The sequence below is a fragment of the Eubalaena glacialis genome, chromosome 7 (assembly GCF_028564815.1).
Source record: "Eubalaena glacialis isolate mEubGla1 chromosome 7, mEubGla1.1.hap2.+ XY, whole genome shotgun sequence".
Classification (NCBI taxonomy): Eukaryota; Metazoa; Chordata; class Mammalia; order Artiodactyla; family Balaenidae; genus Eubalaena; species Eubalaena glacialis.
In genome coordinates, this window is record NC_083722.1 from 108,509,890 (window position 1) to 108,527,957 (window position 18,068).

Consider the following 18,068-nt stretch of genomic DNA (forward strand, 5'->3'; position numbering starts at 1 on the left):
CATAAAAAAGAAGAAACAATGAGAGCAACACTGCCATGCTGGGCGCTGGAGAACGGAAGGAAAAGTATGGGTCAATTGTATGTCAACTGTGCGTGTGACAACACGGGGGAGCCAGGTGTTCAGTGCCAGGCAGCACCTGGCTGCTACTTTTGGTTCCTCTAAGAACCTCAGTTGATCCTTCTCTAAAATGGGATGAGCAACAGGTGGCTGCTGGTCTCAGCTCTTTTCTAGGAGCAGGACACCTCCTCTCTCTCCGCTGGCTGCCTCCGGGGGCCAAAGCTCAGCTCTGCCCACTCTCCCACTAGAACTCCGACATACTGATTTCACTACCAACTGTAATTGTGTTGACTTTCTCTCCCCAGGAAGCCAGTTGGAGCAAGAGCTTCCAGAGCCTGGCTTCTCAGCCTCCCGCCTCCTGCCTGCAGACCCCACCAAACCTCAGCCCCACCGCAGGTGGCACTCCGAGGAGGATGAGGCGTCAGTGGCAGACTACAAGACCCAGCGGTTCCGCCCCAGGTGTAGACTACACCGGCTGTTGGGGTTTTGTGCTTGGGAAGTGAAGGCACTTTCCTGCCTCAAGTTTTTGGTTGTTACCGAACCCCGATCCCGGGAAAGTGAGGTTTCACTGCCGAGGAGCTGAAAGCACACCAATCACTTTGGGGTATTAAGCAGCAGACTGCAGGGCGGCCTGCCGCTCACCACACGGGCTGGGGGCTGCACTGAGCCCCCTCCCACTCACCCTTCCACAGCAGCCAAAAAGAGCTCTTACAACCGCAAAGCACTAAATGCGACGTGGGATCCCGGAAAAGAAAAAGGACATTCGTGGAGGAAACTCTGGAGTTTAGTTGAGAGTAAAATACCAATGTTGGTTTCTTAGTTTTGACAGATATATGTCGCATCTGTCATAACGTGTGATCTTAGCAGTGGGGAAAACTAAGGGAAGGGTATGCGGGAACTATCTGTACTATCTTTGTAACTTTCTTGTAAATCTAAAGTTATTCCAAACTTAAAAGTTGTTTTAAAAAAAAAAAAAAGAAAAAATGCAAAGTGGCTTGTGTCCCTCCCACAGCTCAACAGCCTTCAATAGATCCCCAGTGCCCTCAGCATAAACCCAAAATTTGCTCCTGGGCCCTCAAGGCCCTGCTCGACCTGGCATGCCCCTCTGTGGCTTCCCCCAACCCCTGTCCTGGCCAGCTCCTTCTCCCTCAGCGTGGACAGGAGAGGAGGGGCCAGGACTGGAGAACGGGGAGCCAGCAGGGCAGTAATGGGGGTCTGACAGGCACAGCATCAAAAGCCAGGCCTAGAAACAGGGCACTAAACTCTGCTTCCTGCAGAGCCTGGGTGAGTAAGCCCTCCCCCCACCTTCTCCCGAAGCTCTGAGGTTAAAGGGGGAAGTGTTCTCCAGGTCTCCAAGGGCACAGGTCAGGCCCAGACTTGAAACCACACCTGCGACTCCCAAACCCAAACTCCACCCAACCACTTCAGCCTGTGCGTGCTCTCGAAACACGGCGGCCACTGGGCTACAGCTCCACTGAGCTGACCTCTCCACTGAGGGTAAACCGAGGCATGAAAAGAGCCCTGGGCATACCGCATGCCGGTCCTGGGAGGGGGCAGGACAGACTCAGCTCTGGGGGGCCTCTGGCAATGGCCCTCACACCAAGGAGGAAGCTGCCTGTTGCCAAGAAAGGAAATACCAGCACCTCCCAGTTGGTGATCAAGATGTTCACTTCCTGAAGGGGTGGAGGTGGGGGGCAGTGGGGGAGAGAATGGCCAGCCAGGCCAGAGAACAAGTCAGCAGGCCTGGCTCTGAGTGGGAGGGGAAAAGCAGTGCTTTGGGGAAACTGAGGCACAGAGAGGGGCAGAGGCTTCCTCAGGACACACAGCGCAGTAATTCTCTTCCTGGCCCCAGGCTGCCTGAATCAGGCAGGAAAAACCAACAAATGGCAATGGGCAGAACAGCTTGCGTGCACCCTTCCACAGCTTCAGAGGGGCCTGCCTTGGCTTCCCTGACCCGCTCTCTGGAGGAGGTGGATCGCCCAGCCCAAGCACTGAGGTCATCCGGGCCAGCTGGGCACCACCTGGAAGGGCCGTGTGGACCAGCCAGCCAGGCCGCCCTGAGCACGATGTGTCCACCCACCCACAACTGGCACTCCCGACCCTGCCGCCAAACAAAACACAGCCTGGAGGGACAGCCCCAGGCTGAGGTCAGAGGCCGGGCTAGACTGAAGACCTGCTGCATGCAGGCATGGAGCACACACTCTCGTTGGGTTCCCATTTAACAGACAGAGAAATCGAGTCTCCTGATGTGCCAAGTCTTATAGCTCTTAACTCACTGTGGGCTGCCCCATCCTCACTGAGCCTCAGTATTCTCACCTATAAAATGGGGGCAATAACTGCACCCACTACAGAGGCTCAGCTCACAGCAGCCCTCAGTACTGAGCACCACAGGTGCTCCATACACATTCCCAATTATCTCTGCAGGCCATTGGGCAGAGGCTCGGGGACGCCCGAGGACAGGAGGGCCCCTGGGACCAGCCGCTCCACCACTCCCCGAACTCAAGCATCTGAGGCTGGATCAGCACCGCTGCCTTCACCCGGGCTGGGGTGGCTCTGCTCGGGGCCTGCCTGGGAACTGCTGCCGCAGCCGCTGACTCAAGCAGCCATTGTTTTGTTAGCTGGACACGGCCCCCCAGACACTCAGCTCCCCCTTCCCGAAGCTGTTTCTCATTCCGGCCCAGCCTGGCCCCGTTTCCAGCCCTCCCCCCGGGTCCCAGAGGAGCACAGTGTGGGATGGGCAGCCAGGACTCTTCCCTGGCCGGGGCGGCGCGGGTGGGGGGGGGGGGGCGGTCATTCCTTCCCGCCAGCTCCAGCGGGGGAGGGGCGGCAGGCGGAACGCGGCAGCTCCAGCCCCTCCTCACCCTGGAACAGTTTCGGTCCCAGCTTCTTCCCCTGAAGGGACGCAGGCCGGGAGAAGCTGAGAGTGCAGCTGGCTCTCCTGGGGACACCAGGCCTTCCTCCTCCTGGGGCTGAGGGGCCCTGGATACTGAATTCACACCCTCCTCCCTATCCCCTGGGGGTGCTGGCCTCGGTCCCAGAGTCATCTGACAACGGCTTGTGACCGCAGCCGAGGGGTTCCCAGCAAACATCTCTGGGCCGGGTCCCATGTGCTGGAGACATGGAGGTGACATGGGGCCCTCTCTCTGGCTATCAATGTCCCAGTTCAGAGACCACCCCCACGTGGGGAAGGGACAGCTTTATAATAGTAGCGACACAGTGGAATCAGTAACACAACAATAATAAGCAGCAATGGTTTACTTTGTGCAGAGACCTCTGCCTGTATAACCTCACTGAACCCTCACCAGATCCTCATAAGTTGCTGCTACTTTATGGTAAAGGAAACTAAGCCACAGAGAGGTAAAGTGACTTGCCCAGGGTCACACAGCCAGAATAGCCAGAGGTGAGCCTCAAACCTAGGCTGGCTGGCTCCAGTACCCTCGTCCTAATCCACAGTCTCTCCGCCCCCTGCTCTGTCGGGTGCAGCCAACAGCTGCTGGGAGTTTGGCCACGTGGAGCTGGAAAGGCCCTGGGGATACTGGGGCCCATCAAGGAGCTAGCCACTTCCAGAGGGTTCAATCACCTCCAACACAGACGGTGGACGAGCTCTGAGAGGGGGATGGGGGAGTGGAGGTGACCGCCGATCGCTGTTTAGCTCCTTTCCTGGGCCTGGCCTCCACTTCAAGCCCTCTGCCCATGCCCCCCCCCCCATTATTTACCGATCAGAGCAGAAAGCGCTCCGTGATTAACGCCCCACTGGAGCCTCACTGGGCCTCGTAATGGAGCTGTGAGCTTCCTCCCTCCTCCAGCGTGTGATTTATCGTGTTTCAGGGTAAAGGATGGTGGACTGGGTGGGGCGAGCCTCACTGGCCCAGCCGATCTCGGTGCCATGGGCATCGCATCGAGGATCAGTGGCAGCGGGAGAGTGGGCGGGGCAGCGGGGCCCTTCCAGGCAGCCTGCTGGGTTCGGCCCTGGCTCAACACAGGCTTTGGAAAGAAGGAAAACAGGCGAGCTCTGGGGGGAGCCGGGATCCAAATCCACGTGGCTGGCGCCAGGAGACTTTCCGGGCCTGTCCCCACTCGGGGACCAGCTGGTTTCCATGGCAATCCCCACACCGTTGGCAGAGCTGGAGGGCCCCTTGGGAGTCACCTGGTCCAGCCCCAGTGGGGGCTCCAGGAGAGAGCGTCCTGCTCCCGCCAGCACCTGGCAGGACGAATGTGGGCCAGCAGCCACGGGGTCTCCTCTAGAACCAGATCAACTGTGTCTCACTCCTCCCCCAGGCCTTACTGGTTCCCTGCAGCCCACAGGACAGTGTCCAAATCCTCGGCCTGCACCCCAGACCTCACATGCTCTCGGCTTCATCTCTGCCTGCTATCCAAACCATGTTCTACCACGTCTCTGAGCCTTCGCCTCTGCCTGGAAGGCCTCCCCAAGCCCCATCTGTCAAAGTCCTGCTCCAACACCCCCCTCCTCCAGGAAGCCTTCCCTGAGTCCCTCAGACTCAGCTCTGCTTTGGCGTATCTTCTGTCCTGAACTCCTCCCCGACTGTCTTGGGGCTCCTGGAGGATAGGGGCAGGGTCCGATTCATGCCTTTTAACGGGCTGCCATGTAACAGAGCTGAGCCCCTCCCTGCCACACTCCAGGGAACCCTCCACCAGGAGCACAGACAGGCAGAAGATGGTGCCCAGGAGGTCTGGGCTCTGGTGGGCGAAGGTGGAGACAGCTGCAGTTGTGGGGAACAGGAGCCCTGCACCCGGGGAACCTGGCCCCAGCCTGGAACCACACTGGGCACGGGGCTCGGCAGCTCTGCTGGCCTCACTGGGAAGTTCTCATTACTCCCCACTGCAGCCCCAGCAGGGGAAGAACATCACTGGGTCTCAATTTCTTCAACTTTAAAACGGACCCATTCACCCCATCGCTGTGACCTTGAGGGCCTCTTTGGCTCACACCCCTTAGGTCAGCGTTTTCAGAGGAACCAGGGAGTAAAGGTGATGAGCACAGGCTCTGACACCAGACACCTGTTCCACCTTTTACCCGCCGTGTGACCTCAGGCAAGTCACTTATCCTCTGTGGGCCTCTGTTTCCCCTTCCTGTAGACTTAGCATAACACTCACCCCATTCCATTGCTGGCAGGATTAAAAGATACGCATTATACGTCAAGTGCTTTTGCAAACTGCCTGACACAGAATAAGTTCCCAAGACACAACAATAATAGATAATAGTAATAATAATGATGCCAATGCGAGCAGTTCTGGTGACAGAGTGAGGGCTTTCTTGCCACCCCACAGCCCAACTCAGACTGGGAAACTGAGGCCCAGAAATGGGAAGGGATTCCTCAGGCCCATGGGCTCAGGCCCTCATGCTCCTCTTCCATACACACTGTGTCTGTTCTCCACCCTCCAGCAACCAGAACCCGGAAGCCGGCCTGTTTCCTTAATCTCCATGAAAACTGGCAGCCGTGGCAGTGAGTAAATGAGACTCCTGTAGAGGGTGTTTCTGCAGGGGCTGAGCCAACTCACACACGGCCTCCGCTGAACTCCAGGGGTCCCTGTTCTTGTCTATGCTGAGCCCACTTTACAGATGGGGAAGTGGAGGCCCAGAGAAGGTAAGTGACTTGCTGGAGGCCCCAGGGAGGAGGTGCAGAGCCAGGATTTGAATCCAGGGAGTTGGTGCCAGGGTCCAGCACTGACCCGTCCACCACTCTGGGCGTGTGTGGGTGTGGCAGGCTTGACGGTGGGCATGGCCAGGGCCGTGACGGATCCTCCACCCTCCTAGCAAACGCTGGACAGTGAGGGGCTGCCCTGGAGGGGAGGCAGCAGCCTGCCCAGCCCCAGTACACAGCATGGTCCAGGGCTGGGGTCAGGGTTGAAAGGGATTTGTCAAGTCATTCAAACTGACCACATCTCTCATTCACGCACCCAAAGGGCCAGGGGGTCACAATCACATTTTCAGAGATGAATGTCACTAAGTGACTCCCTGCCTCCCTGACTTCCTCAGGAGGCCCCCTCAGCCCCAGCCCCCACTTGTGGCAGGGCCTCTGCAGATACCCTAGCCAGCCTCAGCTGGCTCAGGAACTGAGTCACTGCAGCGGCAGCTCCCGGCTTCCATCCCGGCTTCCATCCGGGGCCTGTTGGGAGGTGCTGCCCCAGAGGGGGTTTTGTACAAAGGGCTCCACCCAAATCTCTGCGGGATTTGGGGGTAACTGCAAAACCCCCAGCTGAGAGCCCACAGCTAACACCAGCGGTCACCCACGGCAGGCTCCAGAGCCAGACAGCCAGTCTGCAGGTCCCTACGCCACTAGCCAGCTGCGTGGGACCCTGGGCCTCAGTTTCCCCATCTGTAAAACTGGGGATAACAGCACTTCCTGCCTCACGGGGTGGGGGTGGGGTGCTGTGAGAGCAAACACACTGGCAAAGGTGAAGGGCCCCATGCAGCGTCCCTGCTCAGAACTGGGAGGGTGGCTGTGGTCATTTTTCAGCCCCAGAGAGCTGAGAGGGCACCCAGCATCTGGCCTACCAGATGTGCAGCGTCTCACCATTAACAGAAGCGGCGCCCGGCGGCTCTCTCCTCAGCCTGTGCCTCCCACCGCTGAGCTCGGGCTGGGAGGCACCCGACACACCCGCGCCTCACCCCTCTGTCTCGCCCACCCCTGCTCACCTTCAGGGCCTGCTTTGGTCCCATCTCCTCCCTCCTCTGAGCGCTCCCTGCCCCACCGGCTGTTCCACACACTGAGCACACTTTTCTCAGGTGTATTTCTCTTCTCCTGGTACTCATACCTCCACCTGCCATTTCCTGGGCACTTCGTGGGAGATTTCAATTCAGAAGGAGACACTGTCCCATTTTACAGTGAGAAAGCATGAGGCCCAGAGAAGGTAAGTGACTCACCCTGGGTCACACAGCTTACGGGCAGGAGAACAGGACTCACCATCAGCTCTACCCTCACGTACCTGGCAGTCGAGACTGATGACACTCCCAGGGCAGGGAGGTATGTTAACCGTCTCCTGGCCCAAGATGTGTCTGTCTCTCTAGGCTAGAAGGTCATCCCAGCCAACCCCGCCAGAGCCCTCTCTCCTAAGTGCCCCCAAGTGCCTCTGCTTTTACCCTCGGCCGCGGGAGCTCACTCCCAGACCCCAGGCCAACTCCAAATGGAAAGCCCATCTTGGAAGCTTATCTCCCTCCACCTCCACCCAGCATTTCAGCCCCTAAATTGGTTCAGAAAATGCCTTCTTGACGACGGGCACCCACCCACTGCATGCCAGTTTAAAACTGCCTGAGGATTTTTTTTTCCACCTTTACTATAAAAAGACACCTTGAAAATGCAACATTGACATTTCCCTGTCGGTTTTCTTTTTTATTTTAAAATACAAATATTACGGCCATTCATCGGTTAAAGGGAAAGATTCAGGGAAAGGAGTCGGACTCAGTCTGCCCTCGCCTTGCTGGGTGGCCCTGTGCCTCAGTTTCCCCAGCGAGAGCACAGGCAACTTCCCAACTCACTTTCACCACATACGTGAATTGAGAAAAGGGATCCAAGCTACATGCGACGGAGGCTAATTTTCTCACTTTCTCTCTCAGAATAGTCCAAAGGCCCCAAATATGCCCAAAGCAATCAGGGACAAAGTTGGGGCCCAAGGCTGGGAGGACAAGGTTCCCTGCCTCTTCACTGCCTTAAAGGTGGTGAGCAGGGGGCAAAGCCTCCCAGGCGAGGAGATGGAATGTCTGAGACCACCCCAACCGTGGCTCTGGAGCTTCAGGCCTGAGGCCCCAAGGGCAACAGCACGAGGCTGGGTGCCCAGAGGCCTGCCTGAGCCACCCTGCTTGGGGGGCAGACATCCCTGGAGAAAAGATGGAAGGGCAGGGTCCTGTCCCCCGTTGTCCAGCCCCACTGAGACCACCTGGTGCTGGAGCAGTCAGGCCAGACGGGGCTGGGAGGAAGAGGGGCTCCAGGCTCCTGGTACTCACCCCCGCCCCCCCACCAAACCCACCGTCTCCCCCAGAGGCACCCCTGTCGCATCCCCGACTTCCATCCCAATGCCGGGCTGGACTGGGCAACTCCCTTCTCCTCCATCCTGTCCGTCCCCACCTCTGGGGCTACATCCAGGCATCTGAATCTGTCCTGAACCCCCCATTCTTCTCTCTGTGCCCTCAGACCAGGCCTGTCACATCCCCCGAGAACAACACCTGGCCGGCCACCCCTACCTCTGCGCCCAGTGCCCGCCACACAGTAGGTGCTCAAGAAATATTTGCAAATGAAGGAGTGAATCACTTGCCTGGAAGATGGCACCAGCCTCCTTCCTACTCTCCCCGCTTCTCCTCTCTCCTTCTCACCAACCACCTAACGACTTTCTAAACTAGCTCCGTTAAAAACCATCACAGTAACTGCAAACACGTGTGCCAGGCACTCTGCTAAGTGCTTCACCTGTAGCATCTCATTTAATCCCCACAGCGGTCCTGCGAGGTCGGTATTTTTATTATCGTTCCTGTTCTACAGAGGAGGAAACTGAGGTGCTCGTTCAGATCAGATGCTCTGGCTAAAACCCTTCATGGTTCCCCACGTCTCCAGGACACAGTCACGCCTATCCGCACCCGCATGGCAGGCCTGCCCGCCTTTCCCAGCCCTGCTCATACTTCCTGTTTCCCCTCCCCAGCCACAATGACCACCTCTCACTGCTCCAGTCCGTCTTGCTGTTTCCTACCTCCAGGCCTCTGACAGGCTGTTCCCTCTGCCTGGACCCCTTCCTCTTCTCCTGCCAGCTTCATGTGACTAACTCCTGCTCACCCACCCACCTGCACTCTGACACCACTCCCCCCAGAGGCCTTGATGTCCCTCTCCGGGCTCCGTCTGCCCGGATGGGATCACAGCACCCAGCTCTCTGGGCTGGAAGGGCCTGGCCACACGTCTGCCGGCACGGTCCACGAGAGCAGACAGTAAGGGAATCACCACTGGTCCCCAGCACACAGCAACACAGTAGGGACTTAGGAAATGTTTACTGAGACTGCCATCGGGCGCTAGAGGTGGGGTCTTCACTGTTGCAGAACAAGCCAAAATAGGTCACTGGTTGCTGTCGAGGACCAAGCCCAGGCCTGTGCTAATCATGCCCCCCCGGGGTAATAATAACAAGAACAGCAGACATCTACTAGGTGCTTGCTACATGCCGGGTACAAAGTGCTTTACGTTAATTAATTCATTTGGTCCTCAGCGATCCTTACAGATTTACTGTCCCCACTTTACAGATGAAGAAACGGAGGCTCAGAAAGGTTAAGTCACTTGTCAAGGTCACACAGCTGGGAAGTGACAGAGTAGAATTTAACCCCGGGTGCGAGGTCCAAGTTCTTAGACTGTAACTGGGGAGCTGGCAACAGCCAGGAGCACTCTCCCACCCCCACCTGAGGCTACAGGCCCGGACTCTGGGGCCTGTGCCCACAGCTGGGCATGGGGAAGGGGAGAGGGGTGTGGAGGACACAGGGAGAGTGGCCAAGGAGGGCCAGGAATCCACCCCACCTTGGGGTGGGGAGGAGGCCCTTGAGCACTCTGTCCCTGGGGCTGTGTCCCTGGAGAGGCCCTGCCCCCGAAGAAAAGGGAAGCCCCAGCTCCCTTCAGCAGTGAGTCACTGCACCAGGCCAGGCTGGGGACGGGGGACCGTGGGAACCAGGACGGTTCCTGCCAGAGGGGGAGAGGGAGAGGGGGACTGTGGCGGCCTGAGGAATCCCACGGATTGCCTCACACTGAGGGCCTAGATGGACACACAAGCCTGGAAAGGCCCGATGAAGGCCCTTCCGACAGGGTCTTCCCTCCGTAGAGCAGCGACTGACTCCCCATTCACCTCCTCAGGCTCTGAGACCCCCGGACACAAAGCTTGTGCCCTCCAACACAGCCCACTGGGGCATGTGGCTCTGGGGAGGGGAAGAGTGCATGTCCCAACCGCAGCGCTGGGTGGCCACCCTGACAAAGCTGGCCCCTGCTGGTAGCAGACCCGCTCCCGGGCCAGTCTGCCCTGCTCACCCACCATGACCTTTACTTTCAGGGCAGCCAGCCAGCCGGGTGGTAGGCAGTGTGGGGACCAGCTGCAGGCGAAGGAATCTGTGTTTTCTCAAAGCCCCCAGTGTTGGGCACACCCACAGGGGAATAATTAATCTCACGAGCTTCTTGCCAGGGCCTGAGGATCACAGAGGAGGGATGGGGCAGAGCCACAGGGAGCCTGGCCCCAAGGAGAGCTCCATAATCACCAGGAGAAGGCTAAGTTCTGCATTTTGAGAAGTTGAGGCTTCCTAAGGGAGTGGCCAAGTCTCCCCTGACTCAGCTCGGGATGGAGAGTGCAGAAAAGGCACAGGGGTCCACCTCCCAGGGCGCTCTAAAGAAGTAACCCCTTGCTGATGCGCTTCCTTGAGTGGAACCACACACAGAACCCTCCTGCACCCCTGTGTCACGTCCACCCAAGACCAACACACACATCGTTCTCCCCCAACCTGGCCTCCTCGCTCCTGCCCTGCCCAGCCCCAGACACCTGGGCCCCATTCCCCCACCCCAGCTGCTGTGGCCCTATACCTGGCCCTCCTCGTTCCCTCCAGATCCCCACGGCCCACTCAAGCGCTACATGCAGTCCTGCTCACCTCCCTCCACTCTCCTGGAGCCGGCACCTCCCCACCCCAGTCGCCGGGACTCCTCCAACACACACACTCTGAGTTCCACATCTGTAAGGCGGAAAAGGCTCTGCAGCACTACAAGCACAGATGCTGAGACCAGCCTGGATTCAAATCCTGCCTCTGCTAGTTCTGTGTGACCTTGAGCAAGTTACTGAATCTCTCTGTGCCTCAGTTTCTTCATCTGTAAAATGGGGACGAGAGCAGAGCCTAGTTGAGAGGACTGCTGTTAAAACCTAGAGTTATGCCATGTGAGGCGCTTAGTAGGCATTCCACAAGTGTTACTGCCTTCCTCATAGCCCCCAGGCCTGGTGCATGCTACATGCTCAGTAAATGTGTGTTGGATGAGTGAATAAAAAGTTGGCCTCAGGAACACACCCATTTGCCAACCAGCGGCCTCCCCAGAGTGCCTACTGGTTTCCAAACACCTGCGTCCCCTGCCGCACACATCCCACTGCGCACCCAGGCCTGCCCTGTTGCACCAGTGTGTCCCTGCCACACGCACCTTCCTGCCCTCACACCTGTGTGACCCAGCTCAGTGACACACAAGTCTGGTGCATACACCTTGCTTCCCCTCACCCCCCATCTGCAGGGCCCTGATGCACGCCTGCATGCCTCCCTGCACACCTGCCACACTCGTGCACACACCTGCCAACTCCCAAAGGCAGCCCTCACGGGCTCATGCAGTCGGCCCAGAACATACCTTGGTCAGACGCTGCACTCACCTGCTGTGCACACAGCCCACTGCTGCGACCCTCACTTGCACAGCCGGGATGTATATGCACCTTCGGCTCTCTTCAGCGCACACCTGGGTACCCATCCACAACCCGACCGCCCCGCACACCTACATATGTGCACCTGTAACCCAGCACTCATTTGAGTGCCCAACGCGCACACCTAGGCCATATTCACGGCAGTGCCCCCCACCTCTGCTGACACCTGTATCCTCGCGACTACACCTGGGTCCCCGCAAATGCACCTGTGGCTCAGAGTATACACTTGAGTCTCCATACACGCACATCTAGGTAACGGCACACTCACACGTGTGACCCGCTCAGCGCACAACCTGCCCAGTTACCCGCACGCTCTCTCTCCAGCCCCCTGGGCTGGTCCCCAGCGCCCCCGCTGCCTGGGCATACCTGGATGTTGCGTTTCCGCTCGCAGGCCGGCCCGGTGCCCTGCACCACGCTGTCGAGCACGGCCACCACGTCGGGTGCGGGCTCCACGAAGCAGGCGGTGCGCGCCGCGCGGATCGCGGCTTGCACGTCGGCGAAGCGGAAGGCACAGAGCGCGGCCGGAGCCGTGCGGGCCGCCGGGGCCCCCTGCGGCCGCTCGAAGACGGCAAAGAGCAGCTCGCTCGCGGGGAAGACGGATACCAGGCGGCTGTAGAGGTCGCCGCGGCCCGCGCCGCCCGCGCACTGCAAGCCCAGCTGGATGTAGGACTCAGTGAGCTTCTTGGCGTCGCCGCCGGCGCCGCGGGGCAGGCAGATGCGCGCCAGCAGGCTCCGCGCCTGGCTCTCCTTGTCGCCCGCGCGTGCCTCGCTGTTGAGCGCCAGGTACGCATAGGTCTGGGCGCCCGGCTGCGGGTCGGGAGGGTGCAGGAAGGCGCGAACGAAGCCCAGCTTGTGCTGCTCCTTGGCGCCCTGCTTGATCTTGAGAATGTTGTCGTCGGAGGGGTTGAGGTCGAAGGTGAAGAGCTTGGCCAGGTCGCCGCGCGCATCCAGGGAGCGGATGGCGATCTCGGGCGTGTTCTCGAAGCGGTGGTCCTCCAGGCTGCGGTTGCGCGGGAAGAAGGCGCTGCCGTAGCCCGTGTACGTGGCGCCCACGAGCAGGCGGCTGCCCCCGGTGCCGGCGGCCGGCGGCAGGACCAGTCCCACGGTGGACGCGTTCGGGTGGTTGGCCGCCACGTTCAGCATGCTGGGGAACACCGTGACGGGCTCGGCGGGCGGCGCGGCGGGCGGGAAGTGCACGGCCACCGCCGAGATGTTGCCCCGCCGCCGCAGCTGGCAGAAGCCCTGGTAGATGGAACCGCACACGACCACCAGGCCCTGCCCGGGGTCCAGTTGCAGGATCTTGTTGTAGTTGTCGGTGAGGCGCCGCGGGTGCTCGCACGAGGCCTGCGGCAGCTGCGGGGCGTGACACAGCGGGCTGTCGGCCACCGGGCCCACGGCCGCCTCGGCCTCCAGGCTCAGGTTAGCGCCCGACAGCTGGTAGAGGCGGTTGACGGCCGCCAGGTACACCGTCCCCGCCGCGCCGTCCAGGGCAAAGTTGTTGGTGGGCGTGGGCGAGGAGAACCGGCGCTGGATCTCCAGGGCGCCTATCCGCACCGCCCCCAGGAGCAGCAGCAGCAGCAGCAGTGGCGGGCACGGCGGGGCCCAGAATGGCGGGCGCGGCGGCAGGGGGCTGGCCGCGGCGGCCCGGGCGCTAAGGGGTGCGCCGCCCGCGCCGCGACGAGCCATCCGGGCGTGCGCGGGCTGCGCGGCACGGCGAGTGCATGGGGCGCGGCGCGGCCGGGAGCCGGGAGCCCGGAGGCGGCAGGAGGCGGGGGGCGGGCCCGGGCCGCGAGGCGCTTCCTGCCCGCGCCAGCCGCCCCCGGCCCCGGCGCCCCGGCCCGGCTCAGCGGCTCCGCGCAACCCAGGGGCGGGGCGGGGGCGGCTCCGCTGCGGACACGCCCTCGCGCCCCGCCCCCCGCCGCGCCCTGCCCGCCTCCGGGGCCCCCGCCCGCCCGGGGCCCACCTCCCCACGCGCCCCGGGCCCCCGCCCCCGCTGCCCGCCGGCCCCGCCCTCCGGCCGCCGGGCCCTCGCTCAGCTGTTGTTGGGTCTCGCCGCCCCGCGCCCTCCAGGACTCTCCCGTGCGGCACCCGCGGCCCGAGGCTCCTTTCCCGGAGCTGCCTCCGCCGCCGTCGCTGGTTGCTTTAGTTCCTTCTCCCTCTTGGCCCCTTGGCCTGTCTCTCGAGCTTGTTTTATTTTTTCCTTTTCTGTCTCTCCCTCCTTCTCGGTAAGTGTCTCTCAGTGTCTCCTTGTCTCTGTCTGTGTGTCCCGCCCCCCACCCCAACTCCGTGCGTGCTGTCTCTCCTTTTCTCAGTCTGATTCTCTTTCGCTCTCCCGTCTGTTACCCCGCCCCTCCCCTTTCTCCCCTGTTTTCTCTCTCCCCCTTCTCTCCTGTGTTTCTGCCCTTGGCTCTCTCTCCCTCTCTCCTGGTTCCCTCCGCGCCCGCCCCCTCGGACCCTCTGTCTTAGATCCCAAACCACGGACACCCCCAGGGTCAGCTGGGCAGGGGGCACTGCCCCCTCAGATTCCAAGATCCCCAGCCCGGAAAGGGGTCTGACAAGTGGCAGGGACCAGAGATCAAGGGTCAGACATATAAATCAGGGAAAAGTGAAGAGGAGCTTTCAGGTCTGTGCCAAGCCCCGGGGTACCCAGAGTGGAGCCTTGGTCCTGGGGGGTGATGGCCCCAGGAGGCCCACAGTTACCTCCTGTGGAGACCCAGCTGCCCTTCCACCCACTTTATTCGGGACTCTGAAAGGACCTAAAATCCTCCCAGATTTATTGAAGACCAGCCACAGGTGAGCTGGCACTGGGCCTGCTTCTCCTTTCACCTGGGAGGAGCAGGTGGGCATTGGGGGCCGGGGCAGGCAGTGATGCTTACAGGGTCACAGAGCTTACGTGAGGGCGCTCAAGCAGGGCTCGCTGCCTATCAGGCACTATGCCAAGCCCTTCATGTGTTTTGACTCACTTCGCCCTCACAGCCACCTTCTGAGGCTGGTACGATTACTGCCCCACCTTACAGATTCATAGCCTGAGGCCCGAGAGGTGACTGGACTGGCCCAAGACGCACAGCTCATAAGGAGGAGAACTACAATGTTTGGAAGCCCCAGTCTGCTGGCTCTGAACCCCACCCCAACTCTCCCCCAGCCCAGGCCTCTCAGAATGGGGGGCTCCCACATGGTGCCGTGGTCCTGGCTCTGCGGGTGGCGTGGCCTCCCTCACCTGTTCCCACCTGGTCAGGAAGGAAGAACAGGGGTTTCTCTGTGCCCCATGGGGGAGGTAGGAAAGGCCAAGCCGACAGCAGTCCCCCACGCCCCCAACACTGCGCCTTCCTGCCATCAGCATGTGCTCATCACGCCTGCCTTTTTCCACCCCCTCTGTCAGTCTGGCCACTGCTTTGACAGCCACGAGTATTCAACACAGGAAATCAAAGGTTCTGTTTGCGGGGCCCCATCCCCCACCCCTGGGGCTGAAGGCCACTCAGGGGGCAGCTTAATAGGACCGATGTCCCCACCTCCATCTCGGGGTGGGGAGGACTTATCTTGTGCCACCTGTGGAAGCAGCCTGGGAGCCCTGCCGGGGTGCACCTCGCCCCACCCCTCCCCGATCATCCCTCTGTCTGTCTCCCTCCTCGTCTTATCTTTCTCAGCCTTCGCCACCCCATCTCTGGTTTTGTCTGTCTTCTTGCTCCTCCCGTTTCTGTCTCTCTCTCTCTCTCTCTCCCAGTCTCTCCCCCCACCCTTCCACTGTCTGTCTCTTTGTGTGTATATCTCTTTCTCTCTCTGTGTCTCTGCCTCTCTCTGTCTCCCTCCCTATCTCCCACCCCTCGCTCCCCCTCTCGCCCCTCCTAGCTTCCTTCCTGTCTCTGGGCTCATCTTGCTGCATCCTGCAGCTCCCCCCACTGAGCCTTGAGGATAATGCTCTGTGTGGTCGCAACTCAGTCTGGCGCAGAGTGGATGCTTCCGGGCACTTTGGACACAAACTACCTGCCAAGCTGAGTGCTGGGTCTCAGGAGCCGCCTGGAGCTGGGGATATGCAGGGCCAGGTTAGCCGCAGAAGGCATAGCCGGGGTCCAAGTGTCTTCACATAAGCTGGAGGTGGAAGTGCTGTGTGGCCTAGGGCAAGGCACTTGCCCTCTCTGAGCCTCAGTTTCCTTGTCTGTAAAATGAAGACAATCATAATAGCACACCAGCCCCTGGGAGGTTATATGATGTGAAGAACGGAACGTACCAGAAAGCACAGTGCTGGGCACGTGGCAGGCACTGGGCAAATGCCCGCTTTTCCCCTTCCATTGAGCAATGGCCCATCAGGGCCTCATGGTAGCTAGCAGAGCCACTGTCTACCAAGAGCAAACTACTGCACCCAGCACTGCCCTGAACAATCTGATGCCATCCTCACAGCCAGCTGAAAAGGCAGGGGTCATCGGACCTATTTCCCAGATGGAGAAACTGAGAGCTATTAGCAAGAGGAGGATTTGAACCCAGATCTGTCTTCAAATCCTGTGCTTTCTCTCCTCTGCCCATTAGTTGGGAGCTCCCTCAGGCCAGGATGGATCATGGTGGCAGCCACCCTATACCGCTGGTTGGGCAGAGAGGTGCTGATAACTTGGGCTGAGTGAATGAAGGAAGGAACGAATGAATGAAAGAACCCACATCTCCCCTGGCCTTGCTAAGAGGTGGTGGGGTATCCTCCCAGAAGGGATTTTAGAGCGAACCAAGGGGATATGGATGGTACCCAGGAGGGCTGGTTAGGTAGCACCCAGCATCAACTCACTTTGAATTAACTAAACCAGATTTACCAACCCTGGAGTGACTGCTGGCTTTTACACTGCGATTCAGGCCCTTTTCAGTTTTTGTTCAAGACTTCTGATTATATCAAGGAGAAGGACTCTGTTTGGGGCTAATGTGTCTTTAATGCCTCTAACATTTGTCATTGTCCGTTTTTAATAGAGAGAAGGTCTCAAGCTCAGCATTCTAGAATTTACTTATAGCTCCTTGTTTTCTTTATAATATTTGCAGTTATTTTCTGGTTTTGGCAAGTGATACTACAGGCTTTCCAAGTATAATAATGATGTAAAGCTTGCTTGATAAACGCATTTATCAAAGTTTTTTTTTTTTTTAATTTTATTTATTTTTGGTTGCGTTGGGTCTTCGTTGCTGCATGCGGGCTTTCTCTAGCTGCGGCGAGCAGGGGCTACTCTTCGTTGTGGTGCACGGGCTTCTCATTGCAGCGGCTTCTCTTGTTGCGGAGCACGGGCTCTAGGCGCGCGGGCTTCAGTAGTTGTGGCACGCAGGCTCAGTACTTGTGGCTCGCGGGCTCTAGAGCACAGGCTTAGTTGTGGCACATGGGCTTAGTTGCTCCACGGTATGTGGGATCTTCCCGGACCAGGGATCGAACCTGTGTCCCCTGCATTAGCAGGCGGATTCTTAACCACTGCGCCACCAGGGAAGTCCCTATCGAAGTTTTTAAAATGTGAGTTAACTTAGAGACAAATATGGTCATAACCCTGGTGGTACAAAATGCCTAAAATTTGGGAAACATTGATCTAATCCAGTGCCTCTGTAGATGAGGACATGGCGGCCCAGACGGGGCAGGTCTTTGCCTGGACACCCAGGGGTAGGGGGCCAGGCTGGCCCAGAGAAGGCGGGCCTGGGCCTTTCACCGCTGCCTGGGCAGGGGCTTCCCCATCCTGCCCCGTCCATCCTCGGCTCTCTGGCTGCCCAGGGCAGAGCGTGAGGGGGAGGAGGAAATGTTTTCCTTCTTCAATTGGAAAAAATAACAGTGGGGCCAGGGCTGCACAGGGAGGAGGGGGTCCTTGCCCTCCTGTCCCTCAGGCCTGGCCTCAGCGAATGCTGCCCCTGCAGGAAGTGCTCCTGACATGCTCACTGCTCCAAGCACTGCCTTGGTGACAGGAACAGAAGCCTCCAGGACCGCTCAGCAACCCCAGCGTGGGCCCCGACGGTGCCAGGAGCCACCACTGCAGTTCCTTGGGGGCTTTGCCCATCTCATTCCCTCTGGGAACAAGGCTGAGAGGTGGGTTTTATCAGCCCCGTTTTATAGATGGGGACACTGAGGGTCAGGGAGGTGACACCACTTGCCCACAGCTGCACAGCTCACCAGCCTCCAAACTCTGCCCTGGGCCACTGTGTCCCTCTCTACCTCTTGCCTTGGAGTTGAGAGACCTGAGCTCCAGGCGCAGCTGTGCCCCAACCACCTGGGTGAGCTTGGTGGCACCACCTCCCTTTGAGCCTCTGTTTCCTTACCTGGAAAAGGGGAGTATAATCCACCTCACAAGGCTGCTGTGAGGATGGAAAAACATACACGTGTCAAAGGCCTGGCACATGAGGAAGTATGGCATCCACTGACTTTCCAGCTCTGAATCACAGGGGTCCTCTCCCCAGGGTCCTCAAATTGGTCATCTGTACCCCACTCAGGAGAGCCCCCAGACCCAGATAATTACTTCATCCTCATAGCAGCTGCCACTGAGACGCGTCATAGGTGCCAGTGCCATTAAGGGCTCGGATGCAAAAAATTGCCTTAATTAACCCTCCACCAGGTCTCCCTCCCCTCTTCTCATAAACATGGACGCCAGACTCAGAGAGGC

General features: G+C 59.4%; 1 protein-coding gene across 2 annotated transcripts in view; it reads right to left on the reverse strand.

Moving 5' to 3' along the window:
• The window catches only part of PLXND1 (plexin D1), a 52,146-nt gene extending 38,991 nt beyond the window's left edge, over positions 1-13,155 (reverse strand). For both annotated transcript variants that reach the window (XM_061197309.1, XM_061197307.1), the window contains exon 1: positions 11,836-13,155. In XM_061197309.1, the coding sequence (XP_061053292.1) occupies positions 11,836-13,155 (1,320 nt within the window). The remainder of the gene's footprint in view (positions 1-11,835) is intronic.
• Between the last annotated feature and the right edge of the window lie 4,913 nt (positions 13,156-18,068).